This window comes from Pelodiscus sinensis, chromosome 7 (genome assembly GCF_052426305.1).
Source record: "Pelodiscus sinensis isolate ZL-2025 chromosome 7, ASM5242630v1, whole genome shotgun sequence".
Classification (NCBI taxonomy): Eukaryota; Metazoa; Chordata; order Testudines; family Trionychidae; genus Pelodiscus; species Pelodiscus sinensis.
The window spans coordinates 22102890-22125654 of NC_143058.1; the positions used below are offsets into that span (position 1 = coordinate 22102890).

Consider the following 22765-nt stretch of genomic DNA (forward strand, 5'->3'; position numbering starts at 1 on the left):
CCGCACTAGGCACAGGAAAGTGGCTGTCTAGGGCAGGATAGCTGCCATCCTGGCCACCAAAAGCCACATGAAAACCCAGGAACAGGTTTGCATGAAAATCAAGGTGGTCCAGTGAGACCCCCAACCCTGAGCCCAGAACATAAGAACATAAGAATGGCCGTACTGGGTCAGACCAAAGGTCCATCTAGCCCTGTAGCCTCTCTGCCGACAGCGGCCCACACTAGGTACCCTGGAGGGGATGGACCAAAGACAATGACCATGCCATTTGTCTCGTGCCATCCATCTCCAGACTTCCACAAACAGAGGCCAGGGACACCATTCCTACCCCCTGGCTAATAGCACTCCATGGACCCAACCTCCATGAATTTATCTAACTTCTCTTTAAACTCTGTTATAGTTCTAGCCTTCACAGCCTCCTGTGGCAAGGAGTTCCACAGGTTGACTATTTGCTTTGTGAAGAAGAACTTTCTTTTATTAGTTTGAAACCTGCTACCCATTCATTTAATTTGGTGTCCTCTAGTCCTTCTATTATGGGAACTAATAAATAACTTTTCTTTTATAGACCTCTATCATATCCCCCCTCAGTCTCCTCTTTTCTAAGCTGAAAAGTCCCCTGTTCCAAACCCCTAATCATTGTAGTTGCCCTTTTCTGAATGCTTTCCAAGGCCAAAACATCTCTTTTGAGGTGAGGAGACCACATCCGTACACAGTACTGAAGATATGGTGTACTATAGTTTTATACTTCCTCTCCTCCTTCTTCCCCTGGCTTCCCCATTCCAGCTCCCTCCTCCCAGGTTTCCCCTGCCCCTCTCCCACCCCCTTTTCCCAGTCTCCCCAGAGGTTAATCCCTCACCCCTCCAGTTTTGTTAAATAAGGAGAGTTTCTATTTTGAACACGTGTCCTTTATTTTTTACATCAGGAAGGGGGGCTAGGGAGGGGTAAGTGGAAGGAGGTGAGGGAGAAATGGTGTATGAGCCCCCGATGGGGAGGACTGGGGTGGCTCTGTGGGCTCCTCGGGGTGGAAGCTCTCCTGCAGTCCCCCGATTGACCCCTTCCCCGGATGGCAGCCTGCGGCAAGTGCAGCCGGGCTGATGGCCGAGTGCTGTGATGTGCTGAGTGTGGGCACTCAGGGCACTCCAAGTCAGGACTGCTTTGCTGTCCCTCATCGAGGTAGACAAGCAAGCGGGGAACCCTGAGAACTGTCTGTCTGGGATGGGGGTCAGGTCCCTTTAAGCACAGCCCTCGGCTCGCCTGAGACAGCAGCTCCACGCTCTAAGTCCTAACCTGATGCCCTGCCGGCACTGCTTCCGGCCAGCCTTAACTTCGGTTCAGGGTCCACTCAGTGTGGACATGCTAGTTCGAATTAGCAAAACGCTAATTTGAACTAGTTTTTAGGGCTAGATGCACTAGTTCGAATTAGCTTAGTTCGAATTAACTAATTCGAATTAAGTTAGTTCGAGTTAGTGCTGTAGTGTAAACATACCCTTACAGATTGTGAAGTGAACTGTCATTCCCAAGTTCCATTCCAATGCCTTAATTTAAAAAAGTTTCCTTCCTGATGGCATTCGCCAACTGCTCTAAAGCAGTGGTCTCTGATTACCAGTTTCCTCCTATAATTAGAATAGAAACTATATTTGTAACGGCTGAGAAAAGTAGATCTTTTAATAGTTTCTCCCATTATGTTCATTGTAAAATAAACTGATGAAAGTTACAAACATGCAGCAAAACTTAACTTGTTCTCTTTTTGAGATCTGACCTAGAAACCATGTGTTAAGAAATCTGACTCCTGATCAGTATTTTCAGTCCAACGATAGTAGCTGTACATTGTCCAATCTTTCATTCTCATACCTAATTGTTGATTATCAAGCTATTCCTCTGCTACTGGAATTACAATTTGATGCAGATAAATACAGTGGCTAGCAGCAATATATATACATAGTTCTCCCAATATATGAATATTCTATTTTATGAAAGTTTTTATGTGCCTGTATACTAGAAATTTGATTCTTTCTTACTGTTATTCTTATAAAACACGAAGTGGGATCCAACTGAAGACACACTGCTTTTGTACATGAATTACAGTATATTGAATATGATCACCTAATCTACCCATCTGCACACCAACAACAGTCCTTTAACAGAAAAAAACAAGTAGAATTCAATGCTGTCATATGTACACAAACGCCAACTCTATGATATTTAATGTTTTCTATTTGCATCTTCTTTTTATCTTCACAAACAATTTATTTTGGCTTCTTTTTTTGCTTTTCATGATTCCATTATTTTCTTGTATCCTTCATTCTTTCAATGCTTTCTTTCATTCTTACTTCTTTGATTGTTTTCTTCACCTCATTCCTGTCTTCTCCCTTTGGGTCTCAATTTTGCTTTTTCTTTTAATGTGTGTTAAAGCTTTGCCTTCCATTAAATAACTAGCAGTACCAATAGCCCTACTTTCTTCCAGTCTGAAGTTATTGTAACAGAAAGAAACTGAAAGGAGGCATGTCTATTAGCAGTCCCAGGTTAGCACTGTGTAGGTGGCAGCTTAGTTCCAGTGGTAATATGCACTAACAACAGGGCTTCTAAAGAAAGGCCAATTACAGAGCAACCTTCAAATTGCAAAAAAGGGTTTTAAGATGCTGGTGATTTTCATAAAGCTTTGTTCATGAATGTGAAAAGCTATTTCTTTCTTTAACCCTTTAGTTGCGGAAAAATGACTAGAGTTTATCTTCTAATGTATTCATATTTATGCTCTCTAAGGAGCATGTTGTACTTTTCTGCATTGTCAGCAGTAAGTCTATCCATTATATCTATTTTATATGGATACAAAATTAAATATACAAAGACAAAAACAAAGCAAAATTGGTAGATGTCTATATATGCTTATAATTAAAAAAGCAAAACACATTTAAAAATAATACTGGTTATTATAATTTGCTTTTTAAAAGGAGTCTATAACATATTACATAACTAGGAAGTATGGCAAGAAACCACAGTGCCTTAACCAGGAGATCGCGAATGATCTAAAAATCAAAAAGGAGTCCTACAAAAAGCAGAAACTAGGTCAAATGAGAAAGGATGAATATAAATAAATTACACAGATATGTAGGGGCAAAACTAGAAAGGTCCAGGCACAAAGTGAACTAAATCTGTATACATATACATAATAGAAGAAAGAGAAAGACCAAGGACAGGCCTTTTACTTAATGAAGAGGGGAAAACAATAAGGTTTCGTCTTCACTGCCAGTTCTTCCAACAGAAAATATGCTAATGAGAGAGTCATTAGCATAAGTCATGATCTTATTAACATATTTTCTGCCATTTCTTTTTGCTCAAGGGATTTTAGCGCAAAAAGAAGCAGTGTGGATGTCTGTTTTTTTTTGCAAAGACCCTGTTTTGTGCAAGATCCTTATGCCAGTCCTTATGCCTTGTGTGGTTTTTTTCGACAATGGAGCACGTTTTTTTCAACAACAGGGCGCTGGAGTACAGGAGCTTTCGAAAGTGTCCCATTGTTGAAAAAACTGCATCTAAACAGCGGTGTCAGTTTCAAAATGGCGCTTGTTTGAAACAGCGCCATGATGCGATTATTCAAATGAAGCATGGGATATTTAAATCTACGTCTTATTTACATCCCTCTACCGACAAAGGGGTGTAGTTTAGATGTAGACTTGAGACATTAGCTATTATCTTTGAAAAGTCATGGACTGCAGCAGAGATTCCAGAAGACTGGAAAATGGCAAATATAGTGTCATCTATGAAAAGGGAAATAATCAAAACTCAGGGAATTACAGAACAGTCATCTTAACTTTTGTACCATGAAAGATAAAGGTGCAAATAATTAAGGAATCCATTTGCAAACATTTAGAAGATAATAAGGTGGTAAGTATTACTCAGCATGAATTTGTCAAAAAAAAATCATGTGAAACCAACCTGATAGCTATCCTTGTCAGAATAATAAGCTTTGTAGATATGGAGGAAACAGAAGATGTGCTATATCTAGATTTCAATAAGGCATTTGATATAATCTTACATGACTATCTCATGAACAAACTAGGGAAATACTACCTAGATGGAGATACTATGAAGGGGTGAATAACTCATTGGATAATCATTCATAGAGAATAGTTATCAATTGTTCACCATTAAATGGAAGAGCATAATTAGTGGAATTCCACAGGGATCAGTTTTGGAACTGGTTCTATTCAATATCTTCAACAATAATTTAGATGAAGGCATAGAGAGTACACTTCATCAAGCTGAGAGGGTCTGCAAGTACTTTGGAGGATAAGATTAGAATTCAAAATGATCTAGACAAACTGGAGAAATGGTCTGAGGTAAACAGGATGAATCTCAATAAGGACAAATGCGAAATTCTCTACTTAGGAAGAAACAATCAGTTGCATACATAAAAATGGGAAAATGACTATCTAGGAAGGAGTAGTGCAAAAAGAGATTTAGGGGTCATAGTAGACCACAAGCTACATATGAGTCGTCAGTGTGATACTGTTGCAAAAAACTAAACATCATTCTGGGATGTATTAATATGAATGTTTTAAGCAAGACATTTGAAATACTACGTCTACTATACTCTGCACTAATTAGGCCTCAGCTGGAGTATTATGTCCGTTTCTGGATACCACATTTCAGGAAAGATGTGAAGAAATTGGAGAATGTCTAGAGAAGTGCAATAAAGTGATTAAAAGTCTAGAAAACATGACCTATGGGGGAAGATTGAAAGAATGGTGATTGTATACACTGGAAAAGAAAAGACTGAGAGGGGATATAATAACAGCTTTCAAGTACCTAAAAGGTTGTTACAAAGAGGGAAAAAAATTATTCTCCTTAACCTCTAATGATAGGACAAGGAGCACAAGGCTTAAATTGCAGTAAGGAGGGTTTAGGTTGGACATTTGGGGCTCGTCTAGACTACACGGAAGATTCAAAAGAGGATATGCAAATTCCGTGGGAATTTACAAACCTTCTTCCGATCTCTCTTTTGAAAGCAGCGCTTTCGAAAGTGAAAGTAGTTTAGATGCGGCTTTTTTGGTGAACCCCCCTATAGTGGGGGTGGACTGGACACACACTGACCTGGAGGCAGAGGAATCCCTCCGGGAGCCATTTTGGGCGCAGCCTACCCCCTCCTGATCATCTGACCGCAAGTCAGTGGGCGGGGCTAGGACTATAAGTAGCCAGACTGAGGGCTCAGACTGGACCGAGCCTTTGGAAGAGCCAGAGGCCGGCCCAGAGGTCCCTGCCTGGGAGGCCAAGACCTGGCTCGGGCCTCCAACTGCCTCTGAGGCTCACGCCGAACTCCCTGCATGGGAAGCAGAGACCTGGCTGGACCCTCCCATAGGCCTTCCCTCAGATCCAAAGGAACCAGAGACCAGCCCTGTTCTCCCTGTTGGGGAGACTGGGATGTGGCCCAGGCCTCCAAGGGTGATTGACCCTGAAGACCTGCCTGAACCCTGTCACCCGCCTGTACCATGGGACTTGGAGGACCCGCTGACCTTGCAGACCAACTGGACCCCAAGGACCAGCCTGGACACCCCTGCTTTCTGTGGCCCACCTACCAGTTAGAGTCCCAGGACTTGCAATCAGTGGAGGCTTGGATTGGGCCACCGAGACCCTGCTGGGATGACACTGCCCTTGATTCCCCAAGTGACCTGCTACAGACTCAGGTACCTGCTGAGGGGGAGATGGGAAGTGGCCCAGGGGGGTAGCATGGACTGGTAAAAGCCCTGGGCCGGTGCGTTGCGGGCTGGAGCCCCCGCTGAGCCAGCAGCAGCTGCACAGCTGCATCCAGGGCCCTGGGCCGGGGTGCAGTGGAGTGGGTGGGCCTGCGCTCCCCTTGCCACCCACCTGTCGGGTGGCAGTCTCCCCCTCACCACCACTGCAGGTGACCAGCCAGCCTCCCTCCTGAACAAGAAGACCCCAACCTGTATTGTGTTTGTAGCCACACCCTGAACGAAGGCCTGGCCCACTCCCTGCTCGTACTGCTACTGTGTTTGTTTGCGGCCCAGCCTTGGACCAGGCCTGGGCCTCTTAAACTGTGGATTGTTTTTTTGTTGCTGCCCCACCATGAACCAGGGCCAATGTCTTCCTAATTAAGGGTGACTGCCCCACCTGAGACAGGCCAGAGGCCTCTGAACTGGTAAACTGTGAGAGTTTGCTGCCCGCCTGGGACCAGGCCTGGGCCTCTTAAAGCTGTAGGACTATTACTGCTGCCCTGCCCTGTACCAGGGTTAGGACATCTTTAGTTAAGGACTTTATTGCCCATGCCTAAAACAGGGCAAGGTTTCTCGAACTTGTGCGCTGCTGGCGTTTATTGCCCCGTCCTGCCCAAGGGCCAGGGTGCACGGGACTTATAGACTGCTTGGATTGCAGCTGCCCTTCCTGAACCAGGGCTAGGGCCCTACTAATTGAGGAATTTGTTGCCCGCCTAAAGCAAGGCCTGGGCTTCTGGACCTATACCAAGGGGGTTGTTTGCTCGCTGCCCTGCCCTGACGGCCAAGGTCTCCTAACTGTTTTTGTTTGTTGCTGGCTCTACCAGGGCCTTGGGACAGCCTCAGACTCTTTTTTGTGGCCCTGACCAGAAGCAAGGCTGGGTCCTTGAACTGTTTGTCTCTCGTCCTAACCTGACCGAAGGCCGGGAACTGGACTAAGGGGACTATTGACTTGGTGACTATTTTAAGCGGGTGCGTAGTGGGGTGGACTGGCCGCCCACTGACCTAGATGTAGAGGAACCCCTCCAGGAGGCCTACCAGCTTACACCACCCCCTTGTGGAAAAGCCACTTTCCCGAAAAAATGAGGTTTACTCTGCTTTTTGACAATGGGGGGATTAGCTGAAAAAGCCACGTCTAAACTACTTTCACTTTTGAAAGCTCTGGCTCTGAAAGTGAGATCAGAAGAAGATATGCAAATTCCTGTGGAATCTGAATATCCTCTTTCGAATCTTCTCCGTAGTCTAGACATAGTCTAGAAAAAGCTTGATGTCAGGGTGCTTAAGCACTGGTATAAATGACCTAAGGAAGTTGTATAACCTCATTCACTGTTACCTGGAAAGATAATGGAGCAAATAATCAAACAATCAACGTGTAAGTACTGAGGAGATAATAAAGTGATGAGTATTGTCACAAATAAATTATGTCAGACCAACCTAATTTCCTTCTTTGATGTGTTACAAGTCTTATGGATGGGAGAAGAAAGAGATGCGATATATATATATAAACTTTACTAAGTCTTTTGGTACTGTCTCACATGAATGTCTCATAAATAAATTTGAGAAAAATAGCCTAGACAACATTGCTGTGAAGTGGGTGCATAACTGATTGGAAACCAGTACTCAGAGAATAATCATCAATTGTTCACAAGTAATCCCGAAAGACATATAGGGTATGTCCAGATTACATGCCTCTGCCAACAGAGGCATGTAAAATAGGCTACCCGACATACTCAATGAAACCAGGATTTAAATACCCCCAGCTTCATTAAAATAAAAGTGGCCGCCGTGCTGTGCCGGCTCAGTGCACGAGTCAAGACGCGGATCGGTCGACAAAGGAAGCCTTTGTCGACTGCTCCTGTAAACCTTGTTTCACGAGGCACAACGGAGCAGGATGGAGCACCACAATATTTTTATTTCCATTTTTTGTGAACAACATATATACTTTTCAATATTTGTTTTCCTTGTATGAATAATGTGGTTGTCCCAAACCTGTGACAGTAAAAAACTTTATGGTATCCCACACCATCACATATTTTCTACTTATTATAACCTAAACAAAGACTTTTATGCAGTGTAAGAAATTGTCAGTCTTTATTTCCAAAAATGTTTAGAATAATATATAAGCTCAGCTACCGTGGCACAATCATGTTTTATACTTACTAAGAATGTGAGAGAAAAATGTAGTTTTTCATTTTGGTTGAAGTTATGTTCTCCTTGAAGTTGTACACATTATCATTTAGTCCCACCTGTCATATTCAGAGCTTGGATTCTCAAATTCCATCAAAACCAAAGGCTTCTGCCTGGTTATTTGTGAGCTAATAATGATACCCATGTTTACACCATCTTTTAACTCACCATTTTAACTTTTTTAACTCACTCACCATTCATGTGATACCACTTTGTTGTACAATATAAAACATAATGATTTGCTGATTATTGCATTTGAATGATCAGTTGATCTATGTATATAATAGATCAATTTAGATCTTACAGAAACACTTACTTGCATATTATATCATCACTGTCCTTGTTAATTATACAGTGCCCGCCATGGCATCTTACACACTTGTCCACTTCACATTTTGGACCCTCATATTGTACAGGACAGACACATTCTACACTTCCATCATCAGCAATGGTACAAGATTCAGAATTCACACAATAATGGTGGCATACATCTGTAAAGAATGTGTAAGTAAAACATAAAAAGGTAATGATGAAAATTATTTTTAAAAAGTAATGCAATTTTTATTTTAAAAAGCAAAAACAAAAAAGAAATGAGCAAGTTCACTCATTGAAAAATATAATAAGATTCAAAATATGTAAACATTACTATAAATTTCCAGTAATTTACTCATTAGCCTAAAATATATTTAGGCAGATAATAGAGGATTCCTTCTAGAAGCCTAGCAAATTATGCTATTTTTCTACCAACTTCAAAAAGAGAAATGAAAGCTAAGCCATGTTAACTTCAGTAATTCAATTAAAGAGACATAGTAGAAACTGTAAAGTTTGTATTAATTATTAAAATTTATATAATAAAATATATGTAATAATGTAATTCTAGCAGTTACTTCTAGAGACAGAGTTCTTGATCCTGCAAATATTTGAGCACATGCTTAACTTCATGCATTTTGAGTGACACCATTGTTTTGTAGGTTATAATTAGTTGACTGTTTAAGTATCTGCAATACTGTAACCATAAAGGGGAATAGCTCCCTATGTCCTGTTATTAATATATGAAATCTCCTAGAGTTCCTCCCATTTCCCAATATTCTTTTAAAAGGAGCAAGTAATATGAAATAGACCTTTAATACTTGCTTACAGAGAATTTGCTTTTTTAATGTTAACATTGATTTCTATTTCTGTATCAGTCAAATGGATCCTGGAATTTTCTCTCAATTCTTAAAAGGATAATCTGTATTTTTAATATTTTTAAATAGCTTTTCCATCCATGGCTAGTCAACATTAGTGCATTTATTGGTGGTCACGACATACAGTATAAATTGAATTAATAAATTTAATGTAGAATGGAACCCTTTGTCTTCTTACAGATAGAATGGAGAACAAATTACTCAAAATGATAAGGGCTCATTGTTCCTGGATTTGATAATTAACATATTTTTCCAGTGCAGCTCCTCCATTTCTAGGTATATCGTGACCGGATAAATGGCTTAGGAAAGCACTTTAAAAGAGGTAATTGTTAAAGGAAGAAATGAGGGCACTTGAGGACTCCTATAATTGGTATGGCAGGGAGCCAATCCCTCCATTCTTATAGCCCATCTTAACTTTCCTACGAGGGGGTAGATGGTAAAGTTCCAGCATTGGATTTTGTAAAGGGACCTGGATGGGAAAAGAAGGAGAGCTGATGGAAGCACCCTAGGTATGGTAAAGTCCTAACAATGGCTTTCTGGAGGTACCTGGATGGAAAAAGATCCCCTTAATAAATTTGCTGGAGGAACTTGAATGGAAAAAGAGGGGCAGCTAGTAAAATCTCTCCTTGGTTAATTATGCAATAAACAAGGGCTTATCTGCATTGTATACTTGTGTCTGCCATGTAATTCCTGACATCTAATAATTAGGTTGTGGACCAATTAAACTCATACCAACTGTATCTTGTCCTTCTTTCAGTATAGTGAGACAACATATTTTCTCACCAAATAGTCATTGAGCCAATAAAGGTGACAGTATTTTATATTTGTTTTTGCTAAGTAATGAGGATGATATATAGATGAGCTGGTTGAAGAAAATAACTTTAGACTGAATAATCACGAGCTGATTCACTTTAAACTAAATTGGAAAATAATCAAAAACAGATTGGTAATAGGGTTTTTTTTTTTACTTCAATAGGGCTGTCGTGGGGTATGCACACCTCTTCCCTTGGGGGGGAGGAAGGTACACAGGGGTGTGGACACTGCCTAGTCAGCTGCTGGGTGATCAGCAATCTCTGTTAGTCTATGAAAAACTACCTCAGCCTAGGGTACTACTGCTTAATGACTAAAGTCAATGAGGGGTAGCCTTTGGTTCAGGACAGCATAGCCTAATGGCCAGAGTCAATGAGGGTTGGGTACAATGGCCCTGGTAGGGCAACCTGGGCCCACCCTACCCAACTGGGTCCTGACCCAGGGCACTGCAAGTGGCAGAGCATTTTACCACTCACTCAGCAGGGAACCCGGCTGAAATACGCCAACATTACCTGGTTGGGAGATAACACCCTGACACCCTATCTGGGTCATTTTCTACCAGCACTGGTGTAAATCCATTCCAGTTGGTCGCTGGATCTTCCCCTGCAACTGCATCTCCCTGGGGCGTCTCCAGTGATGGTAGCTTGCAGTGGTCACCTGGGTCACTGAATTCCACCATCTGAGTCTCTGGGTGGTGCAGCTCTAGAGCTCCTTCTTGAGGTCCTTCTCCTCCGGTGGCTAGTCCAGAATGAGCTGCGGAGCTCTCTTTTATATTGTTCCAGTATTTGGAGCATGCCCAGTCTGGGTGGAGGGGTGGGACTTCATCTGCCCATAGGGTTTTAACTTCACCTGGTTTAGTGTGGGGTTTGCACACCCCATCACACTCCCTCTTCCTTAAGAGGGAACCTCTTCTCTCCTCATTCTCTCTCCTTCTCTTCTTCACCCAACCTAGAAAAGAAGTCTGCATTCATGTGGGCCTTGAATGGCTGATGGAAAATGCAGAAATCATAAAGTTGTAGGGAGAGATCCCTCATGACCTAGGGATTGGTCTCTGGGATTGTGGCACCCCTGTAGGGGTGCATGATCTGTCATCGGCTTAAATGTCATTCCTAGCAGGTAATGACACAAGGCATCACTAGCCTATTTTACTTCTAGGGCCTCTTTCTTGATTGTAGAATACTTTGTTTTCCTAGGGAATAACTTCTGGTTCAGGAATAAAACTGGGTGTTCTTCCTCTTCCACTTCTTGGGAGAGGACTGCCTTGAGCCCTACCCTTGAGGCTTCAGTTTGGAGTATGAACACCTTTGAAAAATAAGAGTGTAGTAAGACTGGTTCTTGTGCTAATCGCCTCTTTAGGTTCTGGACCCTTTCACATTGGTCCATCCATTTCACCTGGCAGAGTTGGGAGTTCTTCGCTAAAACCATAACCGGGGCAGCAATCATCACCAAGCCTGAAGTGAATCTCCTGTAGAAGCCAGACAGACCCAAAATCTGGCATACTTGTCTGTTTGTTCTTGGCGTTGGTGTTTCTGCTAATGCTTGTACTTTTCCAGCCATTGGTTGTAATTTCCCACCTCCCACTTTATATCCAAGGTACATAACCTCTTCCTTTCCAAAGTAGCACATTGCCAAGTTTGCCATATGGCCTGTTTCTCATAGGACCTGGAAAGCTTCCTTGAGGTGATGCAAGTGGTCTTTCCATGTATTACTGTAGAGGACGATGTCGTGTATATAGGTGGCTGTGTACTGGTCATATAATTGCAAGAGTTTATTCATCAATCTTTGGAAGGTGACTGCACTCCCACATAGTCCAAATGGCATTGCAATGAACTGATAGAGATGAAATGATGTGGGGAAGGCAGTCTTCACCTGTAGGTTAAGTGTGAGGGGCATTGCCAGTACCCTTTTGTCAAGTCACTGGTGAATAAGTACTTGGCTCCTCCTTCTTTTGCTCTACTCTGCACTGATTAGGCCTCATTTGGAGTATTGTGTCCTGTTTTGAACACATTTTAAGAAAGATGTGGAAAAATTGGATAAGGTTCAGAGGAGAGCAACAAAAATTATTAAAGGCCTAGAAAACATGAGCTATGAAGGAAGACTAAAAGAACTGGGCCTGCGTAGTTTAGAAAAGAGAAGACTGAAGGGAACATGATAGCAGTTTTCACATATCTAAAAGAGTGTTAGAAGGACGAAGAAGAAAGTTCATTTCCTTCCCATCTGGTGATAGGAGAAGAAGCAATGGACTTAAATTGCAGGAAGGGATGTTTAGGCTGGACATTAGGAAAAATGTCCTAATTGTCAGGGTGGCTAAACACTGGAATAAATTGCCTAGGGGGGTTATGGAATCTCCATCACTGGAGATATTTAAGAGCAGGTTGGATAGATCTCTATCAAGGATGATCTAGCAGTGGCTCCCCTGCAGAGCCATAGCACACTGCCAGGCCATGCCCCCATCTTTTGATTAGCGCCATCCACTGGGATTCCCCATAAGGGAAATTCTTTCCTGCCTCCTTCTACATGCAGCAGTAGGATGCATGGGACAGGAGGCATCCAGGTGTGCTGAGGCTGGAGCCAGGGCCATGGCGTGACTGTCCCTGCTGGGGCAACCTCACTGTGGCCCTGATTCCAGCTCCAGCAGCTGTCATGCAGTCCAGCTGGTGGGGCTGCATGGAGAGTGGCTGCAGCAGTGGAGGGAGGGGGGTAGCTGAGGCTGTGTGGTAGCCGGGGATTGCTCCTGTTTTGGCAGCCAAGGCCTGCTGTGTGATGGGGGCCTGCCACATGGTGGTTAGCTGGGACCTCCCACAGCCACATGGCAGGGGTGCTGGGACCTGCCACGATTACGTGGCAGGTGGCTGGGATGTGCTCCACCCAGAGGGCAGCTGGGGCTGAATAACATAATATGGGTGGATACAGGGAGTCAGGGTTTGAGTGTATATGGTCCTGAGGCTGGGGTTCATATTTTGGCAAACCAGAAACATTTTGTTTGCATATTTACAAATTCATTATTTGCATAAAATAGTGAATATGCAAATTATTGCTGATTTGCCAAAAGTTTGTGAATGAGTTTGCGGGTCCCCAGTATAAAAAAAGGTTGGGAACCACTGATCTAGATGGTGCTTGGTCCTGCCATGATGACAGAGGACTGGGCTTGATGATCCCTAGAGGTCCCTTCTAGTTCTAGTGTTCTATGATTCTAGACATTCCAACAGTTCTTCGACTCTGGGCATCGGATAGGCATTGAACCGGGATGTAGCATTGACTTTCTGGAAATAAATTAAAAACCAGATAACATCATTGGGCTTCGGCACCAGGATGAGAAGACTCCTCCATTCACTCCTCAATTCTTCAATTACATCCATTTTAAGCTCCTGTAGGATGGCATCTCACCTCTACCTCGGCAGAGGCCAGTATAAGTCTCTCACCTTCTGTCCTGGTTCCATTGCGATGTTGTGGTATATCAGATCTGTCCGTCCTGGGTGTGCGAATAAGACATCTTGAAAGGTTCTTAAGAGATGATGTATTTGGTTCTTTTGCAATGGGCTGAGGCCTTCACCTAACTCTGCTGGTTTGGGGTCAAAGGGTTTACCCACTAAAGGTCCTATTCAGATTCTGGAGCAATAATCATGGCCTCGCATGTCCTCCAGGCTTTCAGTAGGTTGTACTTCCTTCCTGTGACCTGGCAGCCTAGCTTCATGGTTTACTGGTCCCATGTGACATACACGTTCAAAGGGACCCTGCCACTTAGCTAGAAGCTTTGACTTGGCTGAGGGTAACGGTAGCAATACCTGGTCTCTTGGTTCAAAGCTGCAGACTGCAGTCCCCCACTGGCCCCATGCTCGCTGCAGTGCTTTCGCCTTTGAAGTGTAGCAACAGCTCTGGGGCTGTTGTTACACTTCAAAGGCAGAAGTGGCCTTGTTAACTAATTGAATAGTCAATGCAAAGTGCATCAAAAATTTTACATCCCTAGTATGTACACCTCATTCCTTGGGTGGATGGAACCCAGGGGTGTGGACACAATCTAGTAAGCTGCCGGGTCATTAGTCTATGAAAAACCCTTGGTCTATGGTCTACTGCCGAATGGCTAAAGTCAATGAGGCATAGCCCTTGGTTCAGGGCAGCATGGCCTAATGGCTAGAATCAATGAGGGCTTGCCTTACTCCAGTGTTTCTCAACCAGTGGTAAGAGTAGGGGTACTTGAGAGAAGTCTGGGGGGTAGGATGTCAACACAGCTGAAATGTGGAGAAAACTGAATTTTTGTTTTAAGTTTTACAGCGCTTTATTATTTTTGTACTTTTTACACCAAAAATTTAATTGCCTGCCCAGCTACAATTACGTTGTTTAAGCTAATGCATTACAGAAAGTGGTAGAAAAAAAATTGTGTGTTTGAAAACTGTAGGCACTAGGGATCCTTATGTAGATAGATTTTAAAGGGGTACTTTATAAAAAAAAGTTTGAGAAACACTCCAGCGGGTCCCAACCCAGGGCTCCATGAGTATAGAGTATTCTACCACTCGCTCAGTGGGGAATCCAACCAAAGCACACTGAGATCACCTAGGTGGGAGATATCACTCCAGCCCCCTCTCTAGGTCACTTCCTACCAGCATTGCTGCAGATCCATTCCAGGTGGTCTCTGGATCTGCTAGTTGCCCTGCAACTGCATCTCCCTGGGGCTCCTCCAGTGCTAGAAGCTCACGGCAGTCACGTGGGTCCACTGTCTGAATCTCCGGCTGGTACAGCTCTGGAGCTCCTGTCAGAGGTCCTTCTCCAGTGGCCAGTTCAGAATGAGCTGAGCAGCTCTCTTTTACATTGCTCCAGCATTTGGAACATTCACAATCTGGGTGGAAGGGTGGGAATTCCTCCGCCCACAGGTTTTTAACCCTACCTGGTTCAGTGCAGGGTTTGCAAACCCCATCACAGGACTAATTGAGAAATTAAGAGAACTAGTTAGTGTAGTCAACTGACTTTAAGGGTTCAGGTACTTTAGGAAAAAGTCATTAAATTTACTTAAGCAAAAGTGCAAAATCTGTCTGGAATTTGCATCCCAAGTAAGAGGGAAAAGCTTGGAGGAAGGTCTCCAGACCCAAACGGATGCTGAACCTTCTCAGAAATATTATTAACAAGCATAGAGCTAATAAGGAATGGAAAGAGGTACTGATCAACAAAGAAAGCTAAGTCTTGAAGTTCAGAAAATATAGGAATAGAATGGGAATTGCCAAAAGTTAAGCTGAGTTAGACCTTGCAAGAAAAACTAAAATAAAGAGAAATGGTTTTGTAATCATATAAACCAAAAGAGAACAAGGAAAGAAATAGAACTCTTACAACATGAAGATTAAAGATAATCTAGACATGACCCAACAACTAAATTAACACTTTGTCTCAGTTTATAATAAGGATGATAATGTAGAACATGGAGCATAGACTGAATGGCTAATGCGAATGAATGAACTGTAATGGAAATTACTGCATCCGAGGTAAGAGCAAAACTCAAAGAGCTTAATATGCTGAAATTGGTGGTGATGAGGTGCAGACTGAGTAATTTCCAAATCCGTATACTGATAGAATCATTGCATGAAATTGCAAATCTGGTAGCAAGGATTTTTAATAAATTTATCAAATTGGGGATAGTACCATACAACTGGTCAATAGCATTCGCAGTACTTATATTTGAAAAAGGGGGAAAAGTGGTACAGGCAACTACAAACCTATTTTTGTGACTACAATCTTATCATTAGGCATTACAGCAAATTTTGAGGGAAAGAAAAGTTAAGGACATGGAAATAAATGAAAAATGAAATGTAACTTAGAATTACTAAAGGTAGAACTAAAGGCAAGACTAAACGGATATATTTCTTTGATTAGATTCTAATAAGGAGAATGAAGCAGAACTAATGTATCAAATGTATTTAATGCTGCCACATGTGGAATTATAGTTAAGCTGGAGAACACGGAATTTGTAGAGTAATTGCAGAATGAGTTCAGAAGTGGTCAAAGGGAATGCAAGGCCTGGATGGCTATTGATAACCTGGACAGCAAGATTTTGTACTGAAACTGTGAGGTCCCCATTTGACATCTTCAGTACTTTGTGTGTGCAAGGTGATTCAATATATGGAAATAAACATTTTAGAGTTTGGAAAATGCAACCTCATTTTGTGGATTTATGGATGGGATTGTTGAGGTGAGGGCTACCCTTCAGAGCTAATATCAAAGAATGAATGCAGTGAATTTCCTTCTTCAAGATTGGACTGATCACTATCCTCTTTTATACCTTGAGAATTAACTAATCAAGATAAAAACCTTGTGTAATGAAGAGGAATTTCTACCACTGTGAGAAATTAGAAGTAACTCCACCTTCTGTTGCAACAGTCAATCATGAGAGGAATCCCTGCAAAGGGACAGAAAAGGTAGGTGTATAGGGGAAGCAGCCTTTGGAGTGGGTCTAGGTCATGCAAGAATGTATCTAGGGAGATTTCCACACTACCACCATATTGTCTGTCTTGAAGAATGCAGATCTTATTGCTGCTGAGGAAGAAGCTGAGGTCCCTTGCCTGTGGAATTCTTGTTTCTTTTTCATTGGCTCTGATGGTTTTTGGTGTGCTGTACAGGAAGAGGAAGATGACAGCTGCCTGGGGTAGTTTTTATAGGTCTGATGTTTTCTCGGTCTCCTTCTGTGTTGCAGAATCTATACCCCGAGGAACCTAAGCATAGCCCTGAAGTCCTCTGATGTGTGCAGTGTCATTGATTTTGCTGCTAAATAAGTCTGAAACCTTGAAAGGGAGTTTCTCCTCCATAATCTGTGCTTCCAAGAGATCCTGGAGGATTGTAACTATGATGCTCATAGTCGCAGCCGCTGCCATTGATCTTGATGCAGTTCATGAGACATCAGTTGAAGCATGCAGAAAGGTATTTATCTAACTTATCTCAGAGATCAGGGTTCTTAATTCATCCCTAGACTCCTGTGGTAACTGGACAACAAAGTGCAATACTTTTTAGAAATTAAGGAAGTCATGCATGGAACAAAGTGTTTGGTAGTGGGAGGATAAGTAAAGTGATTCTTCCCTGAATAGAAGAGGATAAAGAACACTCTTCTTCATTTTGTGGAAAAGACTTAGCCAGGGTCCCAGGATATTATCTAAGGAAGTCCCATCTCTACAAAAGATGTACTTGGTTCTCAGGTAATATTGGTGGCTTCTGTGGGTGGGTATATGTCCACCATAAGAAACAACATCAGTGAGTCTGAGAGACATGATACTATCAGATGCTCTGGTACCCTGAATCTCAGGCTATGTCTAGACTACAACTTTTTTTTTCAGAAAAAAAGTATGCAAAATGCACTCCACAATCTGTGAACCTTTTTCTGCTTTTTTTTTCAGAAGAGGCTTTTCCGAAATTTGGCATAGTGTAGATGGGCCAAATTTTGGGGAAAAAAAATCTCTTTCAGAAGATCCCTTTTTCCCCATGGAATGATGAAGACAGAGCTTCCGAAAGAGTGTGTCTGCTCTTCCAGAAAAAAAAAAGTGGAAGAGCAAATGCATTCCCTGGACGTAGTGGAGCTTTCTCGGGATACTTCTGGTATCCAGTCTAGATATGCCCTGAGTGTTAAAAAAGTTAGTACCATCAACAGCAAATTAGAAACTATTGGTATCAGAATAGACAAAGCTGACAACATACTTTCAGGACATTCCAGGGTCCAATATAGACCAGTGATGGGGCTGTGGTAATATTTGGAATGCCTCACAATGCTTTGCTACTATAGATCCCAACTTGGGCTCCTCACAAATTACACACGAGAGACATTCTGACTGCCTCTGGCTTTCAACAGCCTTGGTTACTAATTGCATAACTATCCCAACATGCTCACTGTCCCCACATTTCCCCCAAAATATATGTTTTGCACTGTCAAGCCCTCTGCTAGACATTTTGGCTACGTCTACACTGGCCCCTTTTCCGGAAGGGGCATGTAAATTTCAGCAGTCGTCATAGGGAAATCCGCGGGGGATTTAAATATCCCCCGCGGCATTTAAATAAAAATGTCCGCCGCTTTTTTCCGGCTTTTAAAAAAGCCGGAAAAGAGCGTCTAGACTGGCCCCGATCCTCCGGAAAAAGTGCCCTTTTGAAGTAGGAATAAGAGCCCCGTGGATTTCCCTACGACGACTGCTGAAATTTACATGCCCCTTCCGGAAAAGGGGCCAGTGTAGACGTAGCCTTTAAGTATATTATGTCCACTGCCTTTCTAAGGGTATCAACATACAACAATCTGCTACCTTAAATGGAGTTATCCAAACAATTCACAACACTGGATTAGTTGCAATTAAATAATATAACAAGTTAATTTTCCTACAGAGAGTACAAATAATGAGGCAATAAAGTCAGAAGTGATTTTAAGAAAAAATAAAGCTAAAATGCTTTATAAACTGAAACTAAACTAGATTCACAATAAAGTCCATTAGCACATATCTCAGTAATATAGCTGACCAAATTCTCATAAGAACATAAGAATGGGCAGACTGGGTCAGACCAAAGGTCCATCTAGCCCAGTATCCTGTCTTCCAACAGTGACCAATGCCAGGTGCCGATGCCAAAGGGAATGAATAAAGCAGGTTATCATTAAGTGATCCTTCCCCGTTACCTGTTTCCAGTTCCTGACAAACAGAAGCTGGGAACACCATTCCCGCCCATCCATACTAGTAGCCATTGATGGACCTATCCTTCATGAATTCATCAAGCTCTTTTTTTTTTTTTGAACCCTGTTATAATCTTGGACTTTACAATATCCTCTAGTAAGGAGTTACACTGATTATTCAAGGAAGCACTTATTTTTGTTTGTTTTAAACCGGCTACCTGTTAATTTCATTTGATGACGCATACATAGCTCTTGTGTTATGAGGACTAAATAACTCTTCTTTATTCACTTTTTTCACACTAGTCATGATTTTATAGACCTCTATCATATCCTTCATTAGTAATCTATTTTCTAGGCTGAAAATACCCAGTTTTATGAATCTCCTTTCATATGACACCAGTTCCATACCTGTAATCAATTTTTTTGCCCTTTTCTGGACTTTTTCCAATGCCAAGACATCTTTTTTTGGGAGAAGTTGACCAGATCTGCATGCAGTATTCAAAAAGTGGATTTATATGGAAATTCTATGTCTTATTCTCTATTTCTTAATGTTTCCTAACATTGTCTGCTTTATTTTTACCTCTGCTGCGCATTTAGTAGATGTTTACAGAGAACTATCCACAGTGATTCCAAGATCTCTTTTGCATGGTAGCAGCTAATTTAGTCCCCATCATTTTATACATATAGTTGGAATTATGTTTTCCATTATGCATTACTTTGCATTTATCAGCATTAAATTTATTTTCCATTTTGTTTTTCAGTCACCTAGTTTTGTGAGATCATTTTGAAGCTCTTCACAGTCACCTTGGATTTATCTATCTTAAAAAGTTTTATATCATCTGCACATTTTGCAATCTCACTTTTTATTCCGTTTTCTAATACAATTGTGAAGATGTTGAATAGGCTGTCTGGACCCCGGGGGAAAACCAGAAATTACTTGTCACTGTTCTGAAAACTGAACATTTATTCTTACCTTTTTATTCCTATCTTTTAAGCAGTTATCAGTCCATGAGATAACACACTGATAACTCAAGCCAGGATCTGCAACCCAGCATCCAACAGCGGTTTCCTTTGTTGTTTTCAATGAAATGAAAGAGATGGGTTTTTTTTGCTCCTCACTTTTGCAGTTCAGTCACCCTTAGAAATACATTTTTCTGATAGTGTCACTGATATATAGTCCTTTTCAGCTGAAAAGAGGGGGATTTGGGGTGTGGTAGAATGAGGTTTCATGCTAGTATTTGCTAAGATGCAAATCTGTTTGTATCTGACCCCTTCTTTGCCATAGATGGGTGATGGCCCATCAGTTTCGATATCAGCTGGCTAGAGGCGTGAACTGGTCCTTGGTCATAGAGAAACAGATTTACCAGCTCCCTAGACTTGCCTGGTAAATACATTTCAGTCATGATTTCATCTTATGTACATAATGTTACACAGAACATTGCTACATATATTTCACCATGCTTTGTGCTTCCCAGAGATGCAGGAAGATTGCAATCATGATGCTCATTTTGTAGTTACAGTCAACGCCATTCGTTTTGCTGCAATGTATGAGACATCAGTTGCAACCTGCAGGAAGGTATTCACTACTAACTTGTTTCAGAGATCAGCCTTTACCTGGATCAGAAGCTGGTCCCATGGACTTGGCAAAAGAAAATGTTGGTCAGAAGAAAAGCCCCTGTCACTTTTTGTGTTTGTTTTAGAAAATGAATGACAAACTAAACTTTTGTCAGTGAAGTGCTTCTCAACAAGGCAAATTAAACACCTTGAGCAATCATTATAGAAACTTATAGATACTTTACATGAAGGGCAATACTTAAATCTCCAGAGATTACTCTTCAACCACAAGGACTAAAGAAACTTGATACCAGATGACAAAAGAGAATCAAGTTGCCAAATGAAAACTTAAAATAAGAATGTTTTTTAAACACTAAACTAATCTAAGAGAATAAAAATTAGAAAATGTTTTAAGTTCACAAGTGCATAAGAGATAGAGACACTGCTCACAGATCTTCCAAGAAGCTATGGGATGTGAGAAAGCACTGAACGATGCTTGGTTCCACTCTGTCTTTGAGAGAGAGAATGTGGATACAGGACAATCAGAGCTCAAGCCCATGCCAACATATACCTGCTGGCCAAAAGATGCCATTTTTCAGTGTATGGAACACAATTGCATCAAGAGTTGAAAATACAATGAATAATTAATCTAAAAACTGTACGTTTAACAAAAGCTGTCAGAAAAGCTATCCAAGGCCAAGGACTTTCCTGAATTAATATTTTAATAGCATCTTTTTCTCCCTGAGATAAATAACTTTAAAAAAAATCATACTGTTCCTGCTTGTTGAGAAAGGTGGATAGAACCTAAAATTCCAATTGCTACAATACAATGGACTTCCCTCTATATAAAGTATTTTAAAATTTTATCTCTCACTGTAGGAAGTGTTGCCTTAGCCAGGCTCATCCCAAGAGGAACAAGGTGGGTGATGTATGTCTTTTATTGAACTAATTTCTGCTGATGAAAAAGACAAATTTTCAAATTACGTGGAGTAAGAGTTCTGAATCATGAACTACAACAATTTGGATAGCCCCAGAGACTATCCAACTAACAAAATGCTCCTTAATTCCCCTGTCTGATAACCATTATAACTGTATACGTGTTAACAATGTAAATTCAGCTTGATCTGTGAGTTAAAATTATGCAGTTATTCTGGAGACAGCAATGTAGTATATCCTATATTCAGAATTTTGTTGTCTGGAAATTCAGTCAGTCTAGACTGTTGACTATTCCTATTTGATGCACATGCTAGTCTTCTTCAGAAAAGCTTTGATTGCTTCTAATAGCATCTACAAAAACTTTCCTGTTTATAAAAAAAATATTGTAGTGAAGGCCTTGAAGAATACATTAATGCTCCCGTGTTTACTCATATAATTTAAAGCTAACAGAGCATGACAAGCTCAGTATCTTCTCTGCTCTAGTATCGATAAGCTTAGGCAATGTAAAGAAGTAAGCAAGGCTAGAAAGGTAGAGGTCCTGGTCCATAGCCTGAGTGGAGCTGCTCTGTACAGGACCCCAAATGGGGTTATTTCCATGTTACATTGGCTATTCCCCATGTCCTAGGGTAGTGGTGAGATGACTTGCTCTCTCATCATAAACTGCAGTAGCCACCAGGATTTTCAAACAGGTTTTCTGCAACTGTCCGATGGGACCTGTATGACAGAGATTATATGCTCCAGTAACACCTCCTCTCATTAACATATCTCCTACCCACTCCAGAGTTTATAATGGGATTCAGGGACTGAAGCATCCCAAGGAATCCACAGTCGGACACTTAGGTCAATTTAGGGCTATTTTCCAGTATTGAATTTCCAGTGGGAAATTGTCCTTACTGAGGTAAAAAAATCTGGTTCCCCAGTATTATGAGAAAGTTATCACCCAATGTGTTGCTTTCCACATACAGGCAGTCCCCGGGTTACATGGATCCGACTTACATCGGATCCCTACTTACAAACGGGGTAAAAAACAAAGCTTATATGTATGTTTATACTATTAACTGTAAACCAAACACAGTTGCAATCTGTATGAAACTGTTGGCCATTGTAAAGCACTCTAAAAATGTTAGAAGCTTCTTCAAAGAAAAAAAGAAAAAGAAGGCTTCTGCAAACAAAAGCCTTAATGCATTTAAGCCTCTCTGAATTATGCTGTTTTTCCACAGTGTCACTTAGACAATCCAAATCTGATAATAAACATGCTATTTAAAAATACTACTACATTTACATTTAAATTAATTCTCTTTAAAAAATGATGTTTGCAGAAGCATTCAACTAGAAACAATTTGTTTGGTTTGGGGTAAGCCTCAAGTAAATATTTTTTCTTAATCTGTGTGTCTGTCTGTACATGATTTATGTACTATATTGTTTTCACATACCCAATTGTGTTTGCAGATAGTTATTTGAAAATCCATGCAGTTGTTTTAACAACAAGTGGAACAGAATCACAATTACTTCTGGGTTTTTTCCCCATCCAAAGGCTTGAATTTATTTCATAGTACCTGTATCCCAACTGGAAATCCATTCAGTTTATTTCACTGCAAAACCCATTTAAGATACAGACTAATCTTTTCCTTAGTATCTGATGAAGAGGTCATAACCTACCCGAACCTTACTTCCCCTTTTCCCTTAATTTTGTTTAAATCTGGCTTTCTCTCTACTTCATAGGATAGGCAAAATTTGGGCAAATGATTGTT

General features: G+C 41.3%; 1 protein-coding gene across 1 annotated transcript in view; it reads right to left on the reverse strand.

The window, feature by feature from the left end:
* LRP1B (LDL receptor related protein 1B) overlaps positions 1-22765 on the reverse strand; it is a 1362068-nt gene that overhangs the window by 35351 nt on the left and 1303952 nt on the right. Inside the window, exon 85 of the mRNA XM_089779714.1 lies at positions 8224-8398. Coding sequence (XP_089635840.1) covers positions 8224-8398 — 175 coding nt within the window. The remainder of the gene's footprint in view (positions 1-8223; positions 8399-22765) is intronic.